Raw genomic sequence first — 21,519 nt, 5'->3', positions numbered from 1 at the left:
AAGACATAAGGTATTGTTTTCTGTAGTCCTGATATTTCCCACAAGAGGGCGCTCCATTGTCTGCCTTAAACATAAAGATAGTGTCTGGTGTCCACAGCTCTGCTTGTGGTCCCTTTTTTTTATTTTTTATTATTATACTATTTAATTTCTTTATTTTTATTTATTATTAGTATTAATTATTATTATTAATAATAATAATATCATCATCATCATAATTATATATCACCTTCTGTAGACAGTAAATACCACATTCACCATTAGCTTTCCCAGATTTGTGCCTATAAAGCCCTACACATTTTATATTTCTCATAAAATATTTTTTATGAATGAGCCTTGGGTATTTTAGCAGCTAGCTATGCAAGCATAACTGTTTGTTTCATCAAAATGACAGGGATGACAGAATATCACCCAGAAGGATAGCCTGGGGCTGGATCATGTTAATGCTGATGTATAAGAAAATAAGCTTTAGGGTTTTTATATAAAAGGTACTCTGGAGCAACATAAGTTGTCTTATCATTAAACCAGGCCCCGACTAGCCTTTGGTCAAGCTTTCCGACCCCATCTTCTAGGATAGTACAGACACTCTACCTGATCTGTCACTGATATAAGTGAACCTATAAGTGAATAGGCATTTCAGGTTTATAAATGCTGGATTGTGACACTGGTTTAAGCAGTCTGTTGAGAGTGCATGAGAAGTCAGTGTGTTAAACATGCAAAAATTTGACTTTGAGATCTTTTCTCTAATGTGGGAGTTCAAAGCAAAGTTGCACTTAACCGACCTTCAATAAGAGGTTACTTGCTCCTTCATAACACATAGATACATCATGAAGACCTTACCAAGCAAACTAGCATTAAGCAGTGCCAGCTCATCCATCCATACAATATACATTCATCAGGGCTGGCCTTAATGCACAGTTCCGTCAAGTCAATGAGTTGGATTTGCTTCATGGGTGAGTACATGTGATGGGGAGAGGGAGTAGACCTGATCCTCTGGCACCCTTAAACCCAAGGTGGGTGCACTCGGCTCCACTTTAATCTTTGAATATTGAACATTTTGGGTAAGGGAAGTGGGTTGTCCCTTTTGACTTCTACCAAGAAGATCTGTTCCTCTTGCTGGTATTTATACCAAAGAGGGTCATACATTCCTTCAAGGTATATGTCAAAAGATGAAGATTTGGAATCCTATGATCCACAGTGGTTCACATTTTAACCCACACTTCTTCACTTTTATAGGTAAGCATTTGCACCTATTAGATGACCACCTTTCCAAATAGGCCCCCATTCTTCAAAATACTGTAAACTTTTAATCTGTACTTCTATTTCAGCTTAGTTTGTGGCACACATGCACATGTAAAGTGTGTTTGTTTGTTTGTTTGTTTTTGTTCATTTGCTCATTTATTTTTGTAAACAATAACCCAAACCAACAACACAGATTGATCAGATATCAGTTGTTTATTTCCCTTTCATAGTTAAGGCTTTGTATACAACATTAATTTGGATGTATTTGATAAACTTGTGCAATAGAGTCATATAAAATATTAATTTAGCTATTTTAAGGCACTACTGTTTTTTTTAATAGAATGTTATTGTACAAGAAAAAAAAATAAGAATAAATACACTTTTTGTATGAACACATAATATTTTACATAGCCCCATAGCACTATGGGAAATATAGAATCCTTCTACAAAAAGAAGATGTTAAGACAATATATCTGGGATTGCATTGTGACAAGTTATCCTTCCAGCACTGACTGAGGCCTAGAAAATGACAAAACAGACAATTTTACATTAAACAAGTATATAGCTAGAGGTTTATCAAATACTGGGCAGAACCTGGCAACTCTCCAACTTGTCATGAGTACTTGAAACAAGACTGAACCTCAGATGCTGGAATTTGGGTTCCTCCGGGGGTATAAAAGCCAGGCTCACACATACTAGAGCGCCGTATCATGCGCATGCCATCTCAGTACAGGCGGAATAACCCAGGATAATGGGTTCCTTGGTCTCCCAAACCAAGACTGAGCTACCACAGTAAATAGTAGATATACTATCGAGCAGGTAAGTTGGGCGTATCATGTTGGAGGCAACACACAGACTATCTTCGTTGAGTTATACAAGTTTAAAACTTGACTTTTGTGTTGAATCAAGTTTTAAGCAGCAAAAGGTAGGAAACATGGTAGCACAGCTAACAACTTAAGAGTTCAACTAAAGCCTACAGCCCTCCAATTAAAGCAGATAAGTCACAAAAACAACATTAAGAGTTGTGTATGTTGTGTTAATAGTTTTTAAAATAATTCAATTATTTTTATTAATAAGTTTGCCCATATGCGACCTTTCTCTATATTGTAAGCGGTCTACCTTCACAGCAATGAAATCAACGTGGAACATTCTGTGGGTTGCTATGGAAATAGAACTTTTAAAGTAGAAACACTTTTTATATATATATATATACTTCTCCATTAGTGTTTTTAAGTTAAATTGTATGTCTACAATTATTTTTATAACAAATGAGCCATTAAAAAACATTAACACAATATTTTGGCATCTTTATATTATCTAGATGAGGTTGGTTTTTTTGTCAAGTCTTGTACTGCCAAGTTCCATTCCTGAGGCCAGGGTAGCTTACTTTCAGGAACACATCAACGGAAAATGTCCTGATTGATCCCTGTAGGATATCCCTTTTTGTGATAACAGGGAAAAGTGTATTGTTGACAAACATGTCCAAAAAAATTATCAAGAGACCTCACTAAATGCCGAACGCCAATCTTATAATTCAGTCATTTGAGAGTTAGGAGTGAAATAGAACAAAAAAATTCTTGGTCTTCCAAAAAATTACATGTTCTACTAAAAGTTCTGTTGTGAGTTTATTGATTTCACATCCAAATAATTCCCAGTCGGGTCTTAGCCTCTCTCTGTTAATATAACGGCTTGATTAGCTGTGGTGGCCCTGGAGCTTTCAGCGAGCTGTGTCAGGAGGCTGTTCTCATTGCTGTGATGAAGCACATAGTTAATAGAGCAGAAAGCAATGCAGGGAGAAGTGAATGGAGAGCAGGAGCAGCATTGCTTGGTACGTTGGACAGTTTAATGGCCAGATGAGTCTGTCCTTCTTGTTGCCTGGAAAGCCAAACCAGAGTCTCTGCAGATTCCTTTCCTTTGGTGTTTCTGGTGTCTGGAAGCACCGTGGTTGTACTGAAATAAACCAAAAAAATAAGTTGCTATTAGTTATAAAACATAACATAACATAACAAGAGGAAAATCAGAAGAGGAAGGAGGGACATGGATCCTCAGGGGTGGCACAGGAGGTATGCATCTATCACACAATCATTGGTTGATTACAATTCATTGAGAAGTTATTTGGGGTCTACAGCCCCAACATGGAAACAAGCTACTCATTAGTGCTGGTTAAAATATTCAGATTCGCAACCCATGGAAGCAAAAAGATGCATCTTTGTTCGCAGAAACTAAAATGTGGGAACAGTGGGGTTTTTTTCCCGCAAGATTTTTACTGGAGCAGAAAGTAGCACTTTCTGTCCACTTTCAAATATAGCCATTTTTGCCCACTTTACTGATCATGGTGCAGTGAATGTTCTGATGGTTTGTACTGCTTGAAAACAACATAGGGGTATATTTTATGGGGGTTTTTTTGCGGGCTTGCATTTTATAATCTTACATATAGATTTTAAAAAAATGGTTACATTTGTAGTGATAACATTTGGAATATTTTTGCTGATAATCGTTGCATTCAAGGTTCCAAAATACCTTCCATTCGCTCTCTCTCAGTCTCACTATCTGTCAGGACTCGGGTGATCAGGTCGGGTAGGAGCCCATGCGCAGGGGATACTTGGGGTTCAGTATGTAACCCAGGGTGCATGATTATGCAAACAAAGACACTACCAACAAAAATCCAGGTAATGCAGTGTATTTTATGTATATAACAGAACCAGCAAATAAGGGTAATAGTCTAAGCAAGTAACCGGACGTATGGCAAAATAAAATACAGGTAATAAGTCTTTTGGCAGGGAGCCCGCTTGGAAGGGCACGACAGACAGAGAGCCCGCTTGGAAGAGCACAAAAGGCACACAGCCCGCTTGGAAGGGTACAAAAGGCACACAGCCCGCTTGGAAGGGTACAAAAGGCACACAGCCCGCTTGGAAGGGTACGAAAGGCACACAGCCCGCTTGGAAGGGTACGAAAGGCACACAGCCCGCTTGGAAGGGTACGAAAGGCACACAGCCCGCTTGGAAGGGTACGAAAGGCACACAGCCCGCTTGGAAGGGTACGAAAGGCACACAGCCCACTTGGAAGGACACAGTAGCAGGGAGTCCACTTGGAAGGACACAGTAGCAGGGAGTCCACTTGGAAGGACACAGTAGCAGGGAGTCCACTTGGAAGGACACCGTAGCAGGGAGTCCACTTGGAAGGACACAGTAGCAGGGAGTTCACTTGGAAGGACACAATAGCAGGGAGTCCACTTGGAAGGACACAATAGCAGGGAGTCCACTTGGAAGGACACAATAGCAGGGAGTCCACTTGGAAGGACACAAAAGCAGGGAACCAGGAACAGCACAGGTGCAGAGCCACAGCAGGAAGGTCCATAGACTTCAATACAAAGGCCCTGACTGAAGGGCAGGGCAGGTTCATAAAGGCAGGGCAATCCAGGTAACAAGGCCCAGCTGGATGTATTGGCTAGGGCTCAACCCAGGTAACAAGGCACACCTGAGTTCTGAGTGCTCCAGAGGGCGGAGGGTGGCCACTAGTGGTAGCAGATGTAAATGGCACAGGTATGAAAAAGCCATGGTTCAGGCAGCAAAAAAGTGGTTCCTGACACTATCTCTTATGGACCCTCTAACACCATTACTCTAATAAAGTCTCATGTGCCAGCAGCATGCTAACATCCCATGTCACGTCGTTTCAGCGACAGTCAATGACAATGTGTAACGTTCCTTGTACATATCTGTATGCACAGTTGTCAGGCTTATTTGCTCGCAGGCAGATAATGTATTAAATGCACATCTTAAACACAAGTACCTTGGTCTATCTTATCAAATCCTTGGCAGAGAAGTGTGAGAAAAAATGTCCACTCTTACCCAAGATTGTAGAACGTACTAAAATAGCAAGTGAGAGATTCTTCCTAGTGTCTTACAAGGTAAGCAAGAAATAATAGGGTTTTTAATTGTCTAATACTGGCTTTGAAGCCTTTTAAACTTTAACTGCCAAAGGGTCTCTAAAAGACTTACACATACACCTGATTCTCAAAGAGTTAAGAATCCATTTAAAGATGTCTTACAAAGATACAATCTCCAGGTGTATCCGGCGAAGAGGCCTCCTAAAGCATAAATAGTTTATCATACAGATTATTATGCCTAAAAGATAGGGACTGTTGAAAGATACTACAAAGATCAGAAGGAAAGCAGCAGGTCTTAATAGAGTTAGGATGTAATGCAATGCATGTACAAACGTTATTATGGAAACTTCCAACCCAACATGTTCACCCCAAATAAATAAGGGAACGGAAGAGCCCCAAGTAAGATAGATCTAACTAGAATAGATGAGGACGGATGTGGAAGGTTAAAGAACGAAAACAAGTCAAAGCATTGGGAGGGAAAGGGAGAAGGACAATAAGTAGGATGGAAAAGTGGGAAAGAGTGCTGGGCAGGGTGTGAGAAGAATATGAACCTGGGCGGATGACCAAGGACCAAGCGTTCTGGAGAGAGAAGGGCAAGGGTTATATTAGGATTCTGGATAGACTATAGTTGGACAGCACTGTGAAGAAACAAAAACAAGGGGTTTGTCAGGAGCGAGAAAGGGGATATGTTGGGTAGGTTTATGTAAAGATTAAGGCAAAAACTAGATTAATATCTTTTTTTTAATTCACTTTGCGCTTACGCAGTGGGAGTCCTGGCATCCTTTTGCTGAATGCCATCGGGGGTTTTGCTCTGTCAAAATTCAGTTTGTAAATCCGATTCTATTTTAGAAACCGAGTCCTAGACAGCTTTTTTTTTGTACGTGTGTCGGCATGTGAAAAAACAATCAATCAGAAATTCCTGTTCTACATTAGAAACCTCAAATCAGTAAAATCTAGCAGTGAGAAGGCTCTGTGTGCAAGCTATACCTACACAAACCTTAATTCTATGTCCAAGGCCCCACATATGGTCTGGCATACCCACAATCTAAAGACGTGATAGGTAATACTGTTAAAATTCTTACGCCTATAAATCTTAAAAGGCATTTTCCTTTCAAACGGGGGGGGGGGGGGGGGGATAAATTACACGGCCATACATTCTAATGTGTTCAATTAATATCTTATGGAAAATATTCTTTGGCTACCTCTATATGGTTTTCATACTTATTTTTCTGTAGCAATATATCTTATTCTGTAATATGTAATTACGGCTCACGCCAGAGGCGTTCAGGTAATTTGATGATAGTTATACAAAAAAATGCAGTGGCTAAAACATTAAACAATTACATGGTTCCTATTAAACCCATAGAGTGCCAAATGTTTAGGAAGTGCACAGGTAAATTAAATAATCCATGTAGCACATGTACATAAAAATAGGTTAATTTTATATATATATATATATATATATATATATATATATATATATATATATATATATATATATATATATATATATATATATATATATATATATACACGGTATATATATATATATAAAATAAATATATAAAACAACTTTCATTTGAAACACACTTATTCTGCCTCATTTTCACTTGTGTAGCCTGTCACCTTGTATGCAAATGCAATGTTAGAATGAATTATAAGTCATTTGCATATAGGACATGATTTTTCAATGCTGCATTATTCAAATACATCTAAACACTATTTGGGAGTCTAAGTCCCTTTAAGCAAATGAAAGACTATCTGTGGTGTAAGTTACACTAGTATTCAAAGGGATGGCAGCCATGTTTACTGTATTTGTAATATTTTAGCTCGTAAACAGAAGAATCAACTTTCTCATCATACGTTTGTGCAGAAGTAAGGACCTGATCTCCTTACTTTTACGTTTGTTGAATGCCTATGCTCATTCTCTTTAAACAATGATAAATCTGTGACTGTCTTAGAGACTGTCTTTGGCTTTAATTAAAAGTTCATCTGTTGGACTCTGCAGACTTCCAGGTACCTGGTGACCCTACCTGCAAATCTCAGAAGTGAGTTGGCCAACTTGGGAAATCTTGGGAGATCTTAGCACAGAATGAAACTGATTTACTCCGGTGACTCTTAGGGAGAAAAAGGTTCCCCTGTTCTGCTTGTTCAGCATGAGACCTCTGAATCTCCTGCTCTTGCCTCCATAATGAACATGGTGTCTTCTGTGTTGGCCCAAATCGCTTGAATCACACCAGTAACCCCCTTAACTTAGAGGTCAGTTTGACCCTACTTGTGTTATCGCGTGTGGCTTCATAGCCATGAAGGGTCCACAACCCAGTATAGCGTTAAAATAGCGTGTAAGGAGACACGTTCTTGAACGTTCTTGACTATAGAAATTTAACATGCAAAACGGGAAGTGTTACAAAGCCCCACATACAATTTAATGTTCCGTATTCACATCCATATTTTCAGTTTATTCTCTGTTTATTTTGTATCGGTGCCTATTTTAGCTCAAATTTACTGCACAATCCGGGCTTAGCGTATGATTCCTGGCAGACTCCAATAGCTTCATTTTTCCACAGAAAGGATTTAATGTTGCATTTCGTCTAATAAAGACACTATAAAAATCACTTCTCGCACCTTATAACAGCTAAATCATTTTAATGTCCGCACTTAAATCCTCATAACCTGCTACAGAGCATTGATTAACCAAAGGCAAACGTTTTAACCCCTTACCTTCCTTAGAGGTAAGTAGAAGTTAGGGGTTATCAAAATTAAATAAAGAAAAAAAAAATACATTGCCGCACCTTTGGTTCTTAGGTGGTTAAAGCGTATGTTTCCGCAAAAGATTCAGAAAGAAAACACTGACAACTTTTTAGGACTTGTATCTTCATGCAGGAGGGAAGAGCATTTTGGGAGTTGTGGCTTAATTTCTCAATAATTCTCACCTTAATTCGAAATGGTAATTCGAGTAACTCGTATTGTAGTCCAGCAATGCCCAAGTCTGTGTATATATATATATATATATATATATATATATATATATATATATATATATACCACCATGTATACCCGCAGGCCAAATTAAGGCCAGAAATTCCAGTCAAGCTGCCCCTAGGCACCAAGACTACTAATGGTCCTGATTTTATTTTAAAAAAAAATTATCAGTATGTTTGAATCTGTAAGGACAACTTAGTAGGAATAATAAATAGTGTGGCCAAGCTAAATACTAACTATTCTCATGCGAGGTGGAGAAAGTCCTGCACAACTCCACTGATGGACCCAGTTCCACTTTCATCGTGGACACCTTACCAACATACCTGGGAACTCTCCAGGTTTGACCCGGAGATTGCCGGGTGAGCACTGCTTCTCCGGTTCTCCTGATCAAGACCCCGCTCCCTGCCCATTTTTCCTTTAAATGGGGGTGTTTCCCGCTACCGTCAGCAGGAACTCCCCCAACGTCAGTGGGAACACCCACTGACATCAGCGGGGCCTCCCACCGACATCACGGGACTGCCCGCTGATGTCTGTACCAACAATCACCGGTTCTACAATATTCAGTAACCCAGGTTGTCCAAAATAGACTATCTTCAGAGTGTGGATCTGTGTGTTAGTTACACAACCAAATATTTCTGTTTTGGAGCCGTTTGTTTTTATTGCCTGTTTAAGAAACTCCAGATTTAATTGCTCCTGGCAACACTGTCGGTGTGAAGTGAATTTGTATATACAGTACCTTGGCTGTTCTTTTTTTCAGTAAACTCACAGAGGTTTTGTTTGATTGTTTTCGTTAAGTGCATGAAACAGAGAGAAACTAGCTCAGCTAAGAATAGACAATGCTTAAACAACTTGGCCTATACTGAATCCCCAATCGGGGAAGCCTAAAACTCGAACTCACGTATTCCTCTTTAAATCTTTGGGATCCTATCAAAGACTAAATGTGAGTCCAAATACAAACCTTTTTTAAGTCTGAGGTGCTACATTCCTATATAAATGAAAATGGAGAGGGGTACTGCATCAAACAAATGCATTTGTGCAAATGATGAGAGGACCGAGCACCAGTCTTCTTCTCCAACTAACTTCAGCTAGAAGGCCTGCAGGGTCTTCAACTTCCCTCACTAGGAGTATTTAGGAAGCCAAACTACTTTCCAGGATTTACACCCGTCTCCAAATCCAGAGTGGTCCAGACTTGTACCTATAAGTACATAAGTACCAGTCAGATGACCGATCGTATACTTTAGCGCATGGCCACATACTGCAATCACCTACTTAGGTGGTAGCGTGTGGTTGTATCCATTCAGTGGCCAGCAACACACACATGATTGATCAGCTAGTAGGTAATTGTTTATGTCCAGTCCATTTCTGCCCACCTCCATCTGTGTGCATTTGTCTCATTCTCATCTGTCGCTCATCCTGTATGTCTCTCATCTCCATCTTTTTTTTTGGTACAGCGATATGACTTGATGGTCATGTACTGAATGCACTGCAGCTGTGAAGCTATTCATGTTTTATTCATGCAAAACTAAATTTCTGTTTTTATATGTCCGCTATGTTGGGCTGCACATTGGAACTCGAAACAGTTAAACTAAAGTTCATAGCTGTCTTATTTCTAAGGTGAGTAAAAGGAGGTTTCTCTGAACGCTGTCCTGTTTCATCTATTTATTCACCGGCTGCGCCAGTTAAAGAAATCTAATATTCTACACATGAAAGAATCGGAAAGTAACGATTCGTTGGAATATCGTATTTCATGCTCCGTGCTCCCTTCTGTCTCCCAGAATGACAGTATTCAATAGGTTGATACTTTTTCACCTCTATGAAGCTTTGTATTAACTTAGACAAATCTTGTAATTTACCTTTTTAAGGTGTCAAAGAGGCTTAAAAATAACTGGATACATTTTTATTTTTATTAGAAATTCTTCAGCACACCCTTTCCCCTTAATTCATATGTAATGACTTAAAGATGTTTGAAAGGGGTTACGATTTTGTTTGAACTCTTTAGCAAGTATGAAAACGATGTCATGGTTCTGGACGTTTTTACACGCTGAATAGGAGGGGGGGGGGAACCGCATTGTTAAAAGCAATCTTAACTTGCAAAGACAAATTATATGGGTGGTCCTGGGTCGGGTTCAAAAAGAAATGATAACAAAATCTCAAGGTCCCTTAAACAACCTAGAGCAAAGGTTTGTAAGAAGAGTTGGTAATGTTTTCCATTATTGTGTCAAAAGCATCTAACTCTGGAAAACGATACAGCAATCCCACGCATCCAGGAATACGCCGAGCTTAACCCCATCATACCGTCATCATAAACCGTTACAATGTCACCAAAGATGCAGGGAACCAAAACTATGGTGGATTCACAATAAGAGGGGGCATATAGGGGGGTATAAGACATATCTGGGGGGGAGAGTGGCATATAGGGGGTATAAGGCATATCAGAAGGGCGCTATGGCATATAGGGAGTATAAGGCACAGCTGGGGGGCAGAGTGGCATATCTGGGGGTATACGGCATATCAGGGGGGCAGAGTGGCATATCTGGGGTATAAGGCATATCAGAAGGGCACTATGGCATATAGGGAGTATAAGGTACATCTGGGGGGGCAGAGTGGCATATCTGGGGGGTATAAGGCATACCCCCAGATTTATTTTCCGATTAATCGAGTAATCGAAAAAATAATCGGCCAACTAATCGATTATGAAAATAATCGTTAGTTGCAGCCCTAATGTGGTTCCTTTAGGGCAATTGCAAGGTGCTAACCAGCTTGTGTGACACAATGATCATCTCGAAGAAGCACAGTGTTTCAGAGGCAAAAAAAAGCAGAGATTATTTTTTATTTGGGACCTAATGAGTTCTGTCAACACACAGATGCCATGACTCAAAGTCCGAAAACGAACTGCACGAGTTTAATACATTTGTTTCCAAGAAGAGGCTTTTTCACTGTGCAATCCCACTGGGACTGTGTGTTTTCTGGGTGTTTTTATTACTTGTGACTGCTGTTGAAATGGACAGGAGAGGTTAAGGCCCTATGTAGACAGAAACAGAAATAATGATGTTTTAGTGGAAACATTTACCCATTTTCCATAGGGGTAATGTAATATAGCCCCATTACACTGAAAACGCTGTCGAAACTGGATATACTGTATGGGAAGTAATTCTCATGGACTTTTTCAATACCTCTTCATAACCTACACTATTTCTTAAAGAGCATTCATACTTTTCCCAGGAGATCTGGAGGGTGCCACTCTTCTTCTCATAGACCTTAAAACAAGTAACGGACACAAATGTACTCAAACTACTGGATGTACCACCATGTCTGTAGTGAGCTTCAGTTGTGGCAATGACCTGCAATAACATTAAAAGACTTCCCTTGATACTATCAGGGTGCACGGATGTTTAGATGTGGAATAGGTGCATGTTGTGCTGTGTTAGCAATAGTTTTTTTCTGAACTTGTGCCCTGGGAGTTGAATGTCTTAGTTGTAAGTATGATATTAATATGCAATCTTCATTTTCAGGTCAGAACAATGATATGTGGAGATGTGAAAGAGATAGGGAGATAGCATTTTTTAAATCATTTACCGTATTTGCTCGATTATAAGACAACCCTGATTATAAGACGACCCCCCAAAATCAAAATATTAATTTAGGAAAAAAACAAAAAGCCTGAATATAAGACTAGCCTATAGGAAAAACGTTTTACTAGTAAATATTAATTAATGTAAACTATTTTTTCATATTTAATAAAAGCTATGATTGAGAAAAATATATATTTTTTATTTCCTTTTATTTGCCAACCTGCCCCCTCCCAGTTATGCACATCTGCCCCCAGGCTTGCCACTCTGCCCCCAGAAATGCCTTATACCCCCTATTTGCCACTCTGCCCCATGATATGCCTTTTAACCCCCTATATGCCCCTCTGCCCCATGATATGCCTTATACCCCTATATGCCACTCTGGCATATAGGGGGTTAAAAGGCATATCATGGGGCTGAGTGGCATATAGGGGGTTAAAATGCATATCATGGGGCTGAGTGGCATATAGGGGGTTAAAATGCATTTCTGGAGGTATATATATATATATAACTGCTAACAGCAATCACACTATCAAGCCAAGGCAGCCAGTACATGCTGGAACCTGGGGATGATAGTAGTGTGATTACAGCCTCCCTATGCCATGCTATCACCCCCACCCCCCTTACACATCCATGCTATCACACACACTCATTCACAAACATTTAAATACTCATTCATTCCATTAATCACACATACTTCACACATTAATCACAAAAACCCTCCCCCACCCCCTTACCTGAACTGCAGATCTCTCACTCTAAGACTTCTGCAGGGGCCCGGCTGTGCGAGCAACTTCTCTGGCCCCGCCCCCAGAGGAAGGAGGGGGGAGGCAGAGTTATGTGAGGACTGTGCTAGCTTCCTGTTCTCCTGCTGCTCGCGACCAAAGCCCGGTAAGCAGCCTGGCCCCAGCAGAATGAGGTCTGATTAGAAGACGACCTCGATTATAAGACGAGGGGTATTTTTCAGAGCATTTGCTCTGGAAAAAACCTAGTCTTATAATCGAGCAAATACGGTATTAAAAAAACAAAAATGTTTTCTGTCAAAATTAGAGGAAATGTATCAGTGATAATAAGGGAAAAGTGATATAGGGTGGTGCAACAGAAAAAAAATGTTTTAAATAAATTAGATGAATAAAAAAAAAATAGACAAGAAAAATAACTAAGAAGATTAATTGGTGGTTATTAGGTATGTGTGTTTTAAAGATACTATGTGGATGATGTAACCTTTATTGTAAGGCAGACACAAAACCCCTGCTCAAAAAAAGAAAGCTAAATTTAAAGGACCCTTACAGAGGCTTGTGATAGTGATGTTAATAATGCTATTTCTCAAATTCTTTGAAAATCCATTGAAAATAGTTTTTTGCCACTGGAATACATAACCCTCCAAGGTGTCTGATCTTATAAAAAGCTGGTATGGTACTAGGTGGACTTTACACCCCAAAAAAATACTTTTTCTTCTTGTATAACCGAGAAGTCAAATTTTCAAGAACCGTTATTTTGAAATTCTTGCTTTTCACGTAAATCACATGTGACAAGCCTCTAGCTAATAAGTGTCAAAATATGAAAAAAAACACTCAAATATCGATCTTATATGGCATATAGGGGGTATAAGGCATATCAGAAGGGCGCTATGGCATATAGGGGGTATAAGGCACAGCTGGGGGGCAGAGTGGCATATCTGGGGGTATACGGCATATCAGGGGGGCAGAGTGGCATATCTGGGGTATAAGGCATATCAGAAGGGCACTATGGCATATAGGGAGTATAAGGTACATCTGGGGGGGCAGAGTGGCATATCTGGGGGGTATAAGGCATACCCCCAGATTTATTTTCCGATTAATCGAGTAATCGAAAAAATAATCGGCCAACTAATCGATTATGAAAATAATCGTTAGTTGCAGCCCTAATGTGGTTCCTTTAGGGCAATTGCAAGGTGCTAACCAGCTTGTGTGACACAATGATCATCTCGAAGAAGCACAGTGTTTCAGAGGCAAAAAAAAGCAGAGATTATTTTTTATTTGGGACCTAATGAGTTCTGTCAACACACAGATGCCATGACTCAAAGTCCGAAAACGAACTGCACGAGTTTAATACATTTGTTTCCAAGAAGAGGCTTTTTCACTGTGCAATCCCACTGGGACTGTGTGTTTTCTGGGTGTTTTTATTACTTGTGACTGCTGTTGAAATGGACAGGAGAGGTTAAGGCCCTATGTAGACAGAAACAGAAATAATGATGTTTTAGTGGAAACATTTACCCATTTTCCATAGGGGTAATGTAATATAGCCCCATTACACTGAAAACGCTGTCGAAACTGGATATACTGTATGGGAAGTAATTCTCATGGACTTTTTCAATACCTCTTCATAACCTACACTATTTCTTAAAGAGCATTCATACTTTTCCCAGGAGACCTGGAGGGTGCCACTCTTCTTCTCATAGACCTTAAAACAAGTAACGGACACAAATGTGCTCAAACTACTGGATGTACCACCATGTCTGTAGTGAGCTTCAGTTGTGGCAATGACCTGCAATAACATTAAAAGACTTCCTTTGATACTATCAGGGTGCACGGATGTTTAGATGTGGAATAGGTGCATGTTGTGCTGTGTTAGCAATAGTTTTTGCTTATATCTAGTTTTATATACAATTCAAACAGACAGATTTGTGAAATAGTAGATTGGAGAATTCTATAGATATATACTTTCCATTCTGAAGTCCAGTGGAATAATCCCAGGAGCCAATTATCCATATCTCCTAACATCATACTGTTCTCACCTAACTTCTGTGTTCTTGTATATTGATCTCTATGGGTACATATATTTTGTATGTCCTAAAAAATAAAATGTCTGGCTCCTACATTTTCCATATTTCTCGTGGTCCATTGGCCAAAACCAATAAAGAACAGGTCCTCAAGAGACATTAAGAAGTCAGTAGATACCATTGGACCTCACCTTTAGGGTTCAGAATAGTAAGGTTTGAGAAGAATAGTTTTACGATATATTTTGGTGAACATGTCTCTTTGAAATCTTCTAATAATTATATTCAGGTGCATTCCGATGCCTGTTAACGGCAACTAATTTCTGCTCTAGTAATAATATGCGTTTCATGGTGGAGTTTATTTGCAAAGTTTGTGAATGTCACACAACATTCTTTCGAACAAAGCGATAATATGAACCATACTTCTAATTTGCCTTTAATAGTTAGGGCGATAAAAGAAGGAAAACAACTGAGCTACCACTGCAAAAAAATACCACCCAGTAAAAATGAGTCTATGATGACATACGCATTAAATTACTCTAACTCCATCCACTTGACGGCAGGAGAGTCAAGTTAAAAAAACAACTTTAACCCCTTCAGGACCGACGTTTGCATACTGCTTCTTCCCTTGAAGACCGCAGGTTTTTTTTTTAAATATTGAAATTCCGTGCTCGTGATTCGCTTCAAAGCGATCACGTGCACGGAATTGAGGGGGAGTGGCTGCTACGGATCGCTGGGGACACCCAGCGGTCAGTAGCAGCGGCCCCTCGCAATCCCAGCGCATCATCGATGACGTACCTGGTACGTCCCGGTCTGTCGGTGACCTTTGACCAGGAAGTACCAGGTACGTCCTGGTCTTGAAGGGGTTAAAATGTATTAAATGAAAAATCGTGTGCTATTTGAAATTGCTGCTGGTGCGCAGTATAGATGCATGCACCGGGGGGGCATTTTTCTCTCCACTGCCTTCTTCTGTGGCATCTTGTTTGTAATCATAAGGTTTCTATTTTCTCAGGGGAACCTTTCCAGAATAAAACGACAGATGACTTTTCGATAGATGCCATTTAAGGGAAGATTCTTTTTTTACAGGTTGCACCCTTGGGGTGCCAAGAAGGTGGACAATGATTTTTACTAAAAGGGGTTAAGGGGATTTAAGGGGCTTTCTGTTTTTTACACTTTTAAAAAAACCCAAAACACTCACATTTGGGAGTTACAGGTGAGTTAATATTTAGGTGTTCTGCCCTCTCAGAAACCAACAACATGTAAAGTCACCTACATTTGACTTTCATGTGGTCACTTAATGGTTAACCAGACTAACCCCTGACCAGTTATCTGCTATAGCCCAGTATAATTCTACTTAGTAGACAAGTTATCTGTGGCACACAAGAAATTTCAGGCACATCTAAATACAGATAATATAAATTTGTCACGGCTTGGATGGGGGGATATTTCTTTGGTCAAATATAAAAAAAAATACATTTAATTACCTGTCATCCAAACGAACCCAGAGGTCATTAAACTGCCGGCGGCGGTGGTTTCTGTTATGTTTTCTGTGCCAGTTGCTCTGTTTTCCAAACTCCTCCAGCTGACTAATACTGTCTGGTAAAAGGAGGTGTGGAGGAAGCATATCATCGTCAGCTTCGTCGGGGAATGAGGACACAAATGGGGTATGATCAAAGTATGGCATTGCTGGAGCTTCGGTGCCCAGAAAATCGTCTAAGCTTGGGTTTCCAAACTGTTTGGTGCTAAAAAAAAAAAAAGAAGAAATGTAAATATTAAATTAATATATCAATCTGCAGCCTTTCTAAGGAGAGTTGGCTCAATTGATGTTCTCCTCTGTAAATCAGTGCCAATGTTAGTCATAATAATGGAGGTCAATCAGTTAATACATGCGCTGACAGCATCTTAAGGTATCTCATGTGACTCTATGATACCTTATTATCACCTTTTCTGCTGGAAATTAGCTCAATGACCTACTAAATCTCTAACTCTCCATGATGCCGGAGGTTCTTGCAACTAAGAGGCTTTATCTGTTAGCCAGTAGCCTTAGGGAATTGTATTTATTTCAAAATATGGATCATTTGGGATCATCTCTTGCCATGCTTCCATCTAGATAACACTAATGTACACAACAATTTTAACACTTAGCGCTTCTATACACATAGATGTAGCTCTCTGACATATTCCGTATTCAGTTGGGTCGATGATAATAATAATTATTTATGTGACACAAGCTGTGAAAGGCTTGTTCTATAAACAAGTATCTTGTGATAACATTTTAACTTACGACCATTTAAAACAATTCACGGTAAGCTGTAGGCTGGATGTTTAAATTAAATGCACTTATCCCCAACTTAAGAAGTCACGCAGAAACATTTTTGCAAATTGATGTCATTCACAAAGTCATCTTATTGTCTTGCACTGGCTTTGCTCAACTGGTAATGTAAATAAATCGGTTCTTTTATTCCAATTCCCAAACTATTTGGGTGTGCTAAGAGTACGTTGTCTGAGAAGATCATGATGTCGGCATGGACACTGTCTCCTGAGCATGAAGTATGTGATGTAATTGTTAACAATGAGACGCATGTCCTGTGTGAAGAGCTTTAACTAATTAAATTGCAGGGTTTTCCATGTTATTGTTAAATACATCCGACATTCTAGATTAGAACTGATGAGTATTCTCTGTCGATTCCAAGACTCGCTGCAGAACCTGTTCCGCTGATGGCAATGCGTATAAAATAAGGTTGCCTTATCTGGCATTCTTTTTTTCATTACACATCCAATTTTTACATGTTGCTGACCACCACCTCTGAAGTGCTTACATGCTTTATGGGGGATGAATAAACTTGATTAAGTACTGTGACAAACCCTATAGCATGAGGGCCATACATGTCACTTTTAGGGGTCCTAAGCACAGTCCTCTAGGGCAATCAGAGTCAGGAACAGCAGCTTTGAACAAAACAGCACATTATTTTAACCGCTTAAACCCCAAATACCAAATCATAAAAAGAAAACCTAGCTCCCAATTGGAGCCCTCTCTAACTGAACTATGCTGGTCTAGACTGACCAGCCTAATCACCCACTAACTCAACCTCCCAGCCAGACCCAGCTACGCCAGGCTCTGCTCCCCCAAACAGCACACAAAGGACCAGGCAGGTATTGCCTCACTTGGTTCAGGGATGGTCTTCTTGTTCAGGGCCTCTCTTTGCTCCTGGGAGTGCAGGGAACTTCCTCTTCCCCAACAGTCTCTGAGTATCAGGCTCCAGGGGTTTTTAATGCCCAGCACCTGTGTCTGATGCCGGCCTCATAGAAATCCCGTACTGGATCCTGCAGAATTCTAGCCTCCTGGAAAAGATGGCATGGATATTCCACAGAATGGGGGAATGGAGCATTGGCCCACCCTGCTCTCCAATTGCTCCACCCCAGGGACCCATATGTATAATCTGCATAGCAGCTGTACTCAGATGCCATGCTAATCATCTCCCTGGGGTTCACAATCTCACAGTACCAATTTCATTTACTGAGGTGACCCATCCCGCTTACTGCAGAGTAGCTATGGTCAAAAGCATGCAAAACCAATATGGCAACCATAATATAAAAGTATACATTATTAGATTTCTGGTTGATATACTAGGAAATCTGAACCTCGGTTAGTATTATACATGGGTTTTCCCATCCAACAATTTAGGTGTCTAATTCAGAACACCTTTGTAGGTAGGATAGAAGCAGAGTTGAAGCATGGTTAGAGGTGGGAGAGGACAACCTTCTTATTTACCCTTCTGGTCATCTTGCTCCACTCAGCTTAACTGTGTTGCGAGTTGGCCATATTGGAGCTATGGTTGAGGTCTATGGTCATAGACCTCTATTGATGTCACAACATGGTGGGCCAGTTGGGGGAGATCAGATAATCATTCCAACTAGCCCATCATCCCCACTGTACGCAAAGGCTGGACACAGGGGCCAAACCAGGACAGTCCCAAATAAAACGGGACAGTTGGAATGTATGCATGAGTGCATACTATACCCAGGATTATTCCAGGCTACAGTATTTATTTATACAAAGGTCATTCAAGCACTCTAGAGAGATAAATAAAAGCAATTTGAATTACTATATCTATATAACAAGTGCATTGTTCCCACAAGATAAAACACTAAACTGATTTACATCTGCAGTCCCCGTGTTAACACGCGATACTAAGCTGCTGGTGTTAAACTTTAATACCTCGGTCTCCCATTTAGAAACAATTTCATGAGTGGAATTACAAACATAGCGACACCAGGTTTAAATTAGACGCAGGCTTAGAGGTGTAGGGAGCATTACCTATAAATACATGGTTCTGAAAAAGAATGTTTCTAATTATACATTTCTAATTATATTAGCACATCTACCAGCGTATTCCAGAGTGTGAATATGTGTCTGTTTCTATATGTCTTTTATATGAATATAGTAACGTGTTCTTTGTATCCTTTGATTCTTCCCCTTTAAAACGTCTTCTGCCATGAGGGCCATCAGTGCAGTACCTTCTGCTCTCCAAAGAGTGCCGTCGAATCGTTGATCCTTGGACAAATTAAAGATGATTGAAGGGATTTATAAATAAATACCTAAGTCCGCAAGACAGTGGACAGAGTCAAAATGTGAAGCTGTTAGCGTGTCAGCTGGCGGCCATTAATTCACTTATGTGCAATTGTGCCAACCCTCGCACTGAAGGGCCTTTTGTGCGTCTCAGAAGTGATATTTACAAAATTCGACAAAGCTACACATCCTGTTGAACTTTTTCCCCCTTAAAACATGTGCCGAGTAAAATAAACAACAGATCTAATCTGAGCGCGGAGATCGTATTCTTATTTAGAAGGCTTGTTGAGGAAATTGCTTTCCCAAAATGTTTGATTTTCTTTTTTCTACCTCCAGTGCTACTTTCCTCCATGAAATATTTGGGGTTTTTTTGCCATTTCTGTTGTTTTATTCCACTATTACCATTTTAAATTTGAAATCTAGGCCCGAAAACGAGATAACAGATAATAATTCTAATAAAAATATCGACAATAATAATAACAGGGATACAAATTTGCGATGAATTTTAACGTTAACATGTGACAGAATTAAACATTTTTGTGCCAATGGTGCAGCCTAATTATAAAAAAATGTCTGGAAACTCAATGATTTGACATGAAAACACCATCAAGTAAACGTTCCCTCCTGTGTATGTTCCATTGTTAACAAAATGCTATAGCCCTGGAGTAAAATATGCTAAAATTTACTTTTTTAAGAAAAAATATATATTTTGGAGCAATACATTGTAATGCTGGGGAACGGGTCAAAAAGTATATTTCCCTTAGTGTTACAAGATACCAAGAAAAGTAAAAAAAAAAAAAACATTTCAGAAACATTTCTTTTTGTCGTTCTTGTAGAGAAAAAAAAATAGTGAAGGAGAATACGAGATTTTTCTTTAATTAAGAAAATTTCCTCTGGCTAAAAACAGAAGTGATTGTGCCAAATTGAACTCAGACCTTTTATTCGGGCCAAGTTACACACCAATGAAAATTGAAAGTTGTAATTAATGTTTATACAATTTGCGGTGACGCGGCAACATTCTGTGTTTTTATTTCTCTGTTTTATATGAATCCAGCCGATTTGACAATGTGAGCCAGGATCAGATATTCTGCTCTCTCGATAAACACAATTCTCACAATGCCTCTATTGTATAGGAAACTGTTACATTTAGCAAGTGGTGCTTGTGTAGCGGATTATCTCAATAATGTACTGTGTCCCCTTGGAACTGCCTGGGGTTCCTTGTGTAAGAGGATTTTTCCACTGTACAGAAATACAAATGATTTCGCTGACAATTGGCTGGATAACAAGGGCTGCACTGTGTACAATCATAACTGGGAAGTCTCAGGATTTGACCCTGAGTCTCAGGGTTTTTGCCCCAATTTCAGGGTGAAGGGGAACATTCTCTGGGTCACACAGTCTGAAACCGACTCCTTCCGATTCTATACTGCTGTCATCATATAGAAGACTCCCAGATTATGTTTTTGCTACCAGTGTGCTATGGTTAACATCCCTGCTTGAATGCAGGTGACTCGATTAAGTGTACATTTAAATAGACATAATAATGGCAGAGTTTCCATGAGTACTGCCATTAGAGCCATTTGGCTAACACACGAAATTTGGCTAGTCACTACATAAAGGATTTATATAGGACACTTAAAGGGTTAATACTTTAAGAGTCTCAGGGTTGGCTTATTTAGAAAGTTCCCAGGTACGGAACAGGAAATATGAGTTCGGAATACGAGGCCACACTCTATTCACTACACCACATTAGCAGAGATTTAAGATACATTAATGTGACCTATCATGCCCTTCAGTATCAACTGGGGTGAAGATAAACAAGGGGCTATGAAAGTGAGCGCAAGACAAAATCTGTCGCTTGTGGACTAGCTGTACACCGCTTGCGCCCCTTGGCAGTTGCCTGGTTTGCCTGATGGCCAGTCCAGGTCTGTAGACAAGGATCCACTTCTCCCATACAGTAGGTGCCAGACATGGGGGGAGATACTTAAAGAAGAGCTGAGTATATACCAATTTCTTTGCTAATTATGCTACAAGACAATGTCTGGATATAAGTATATAAGTCTGCTGGAAGATATGTATATTATATATATATATATATATATATATATATATATATATATATAATAAAACACACTTATGCCAATATGGGCATGCTTACAATGCTGATGCTGAGTTCATTCAGAGTTGGACCTTCACATGTCAAACAATTCCACCCACATGTAATTATTTCACTCTTGTTAGATCGCATCAGTCCAGGATAGGAACATCCTCTGATTAACGCAGGTACATTAAAAAAAACATTAGCCCTGTAATATACAGAAAACAGCCAACGAAATAAAACATACATATGTTAATATTGACATGTCTAAAAACAGTCCTAAAGATATTGTGTATTATAACGTATCGCACATGCACACATTAAAATGCCGGTGGCAGGAGCCACTTTATATGTCATAAAGGTAATTGTACGTAATTTATTTCTTGGGTATAATTTCCCTTTAACAGCATCTTTTAAAGA

The 21,519-nt window shown here is 39.6% G+C and overlaps 1 protein-coding gene across 1 annotated transcript in view; it reads right to left on the bottom strand.

The window, feature by feature from the left end:
* Positions 1-2,969: 2,969 nt before the first annotated feature.
* Positions 2,970-21,519, bottom strand: part of LOC149288507 (metalloprotease TIKI2-like) — a 110,405-nt gene continuing 91,855 nt past the window's right edge. The window contains exons 6-7 of the mRNA XM_089491782.1: positions 15,919-16,176; positions 2,970-3,189 (exon numbers count right to left, since the gene is read on the bottom strand). Coding sequence (XP_089347908.1) covers positions 2,970-3,189; positions 15,919-16,176 — 478 coding nt within the window. The remainder of the gene's footprint in view (positions 3,190-15,918; positions 16,177-21,519) is intronic.

This window comes from Sceloporus occidentalis, unplaced genomic scaffold, assembly GCF_023333645.1.
Source record: "Sceloporus occidentalis isolate IW3139 unplaced genomic scaffold, rSceOcc1.0.p SCAF_51, whole genome shotgun sequence".
In the NCBI taxonomy this organism is placed as follows: domain Eukaryota; kingdom Metazoa; phylum Chordata; class Lepidosauria; order Squamata; family Phrynosomatidae; genus Sceloporus; species Sceloporus occidentalis.
The sequence above is the reverse complement of the archived record's forward strand: the minus strand, read 5'-3'. Positions and strand labels throughout refer to the sequence as shown.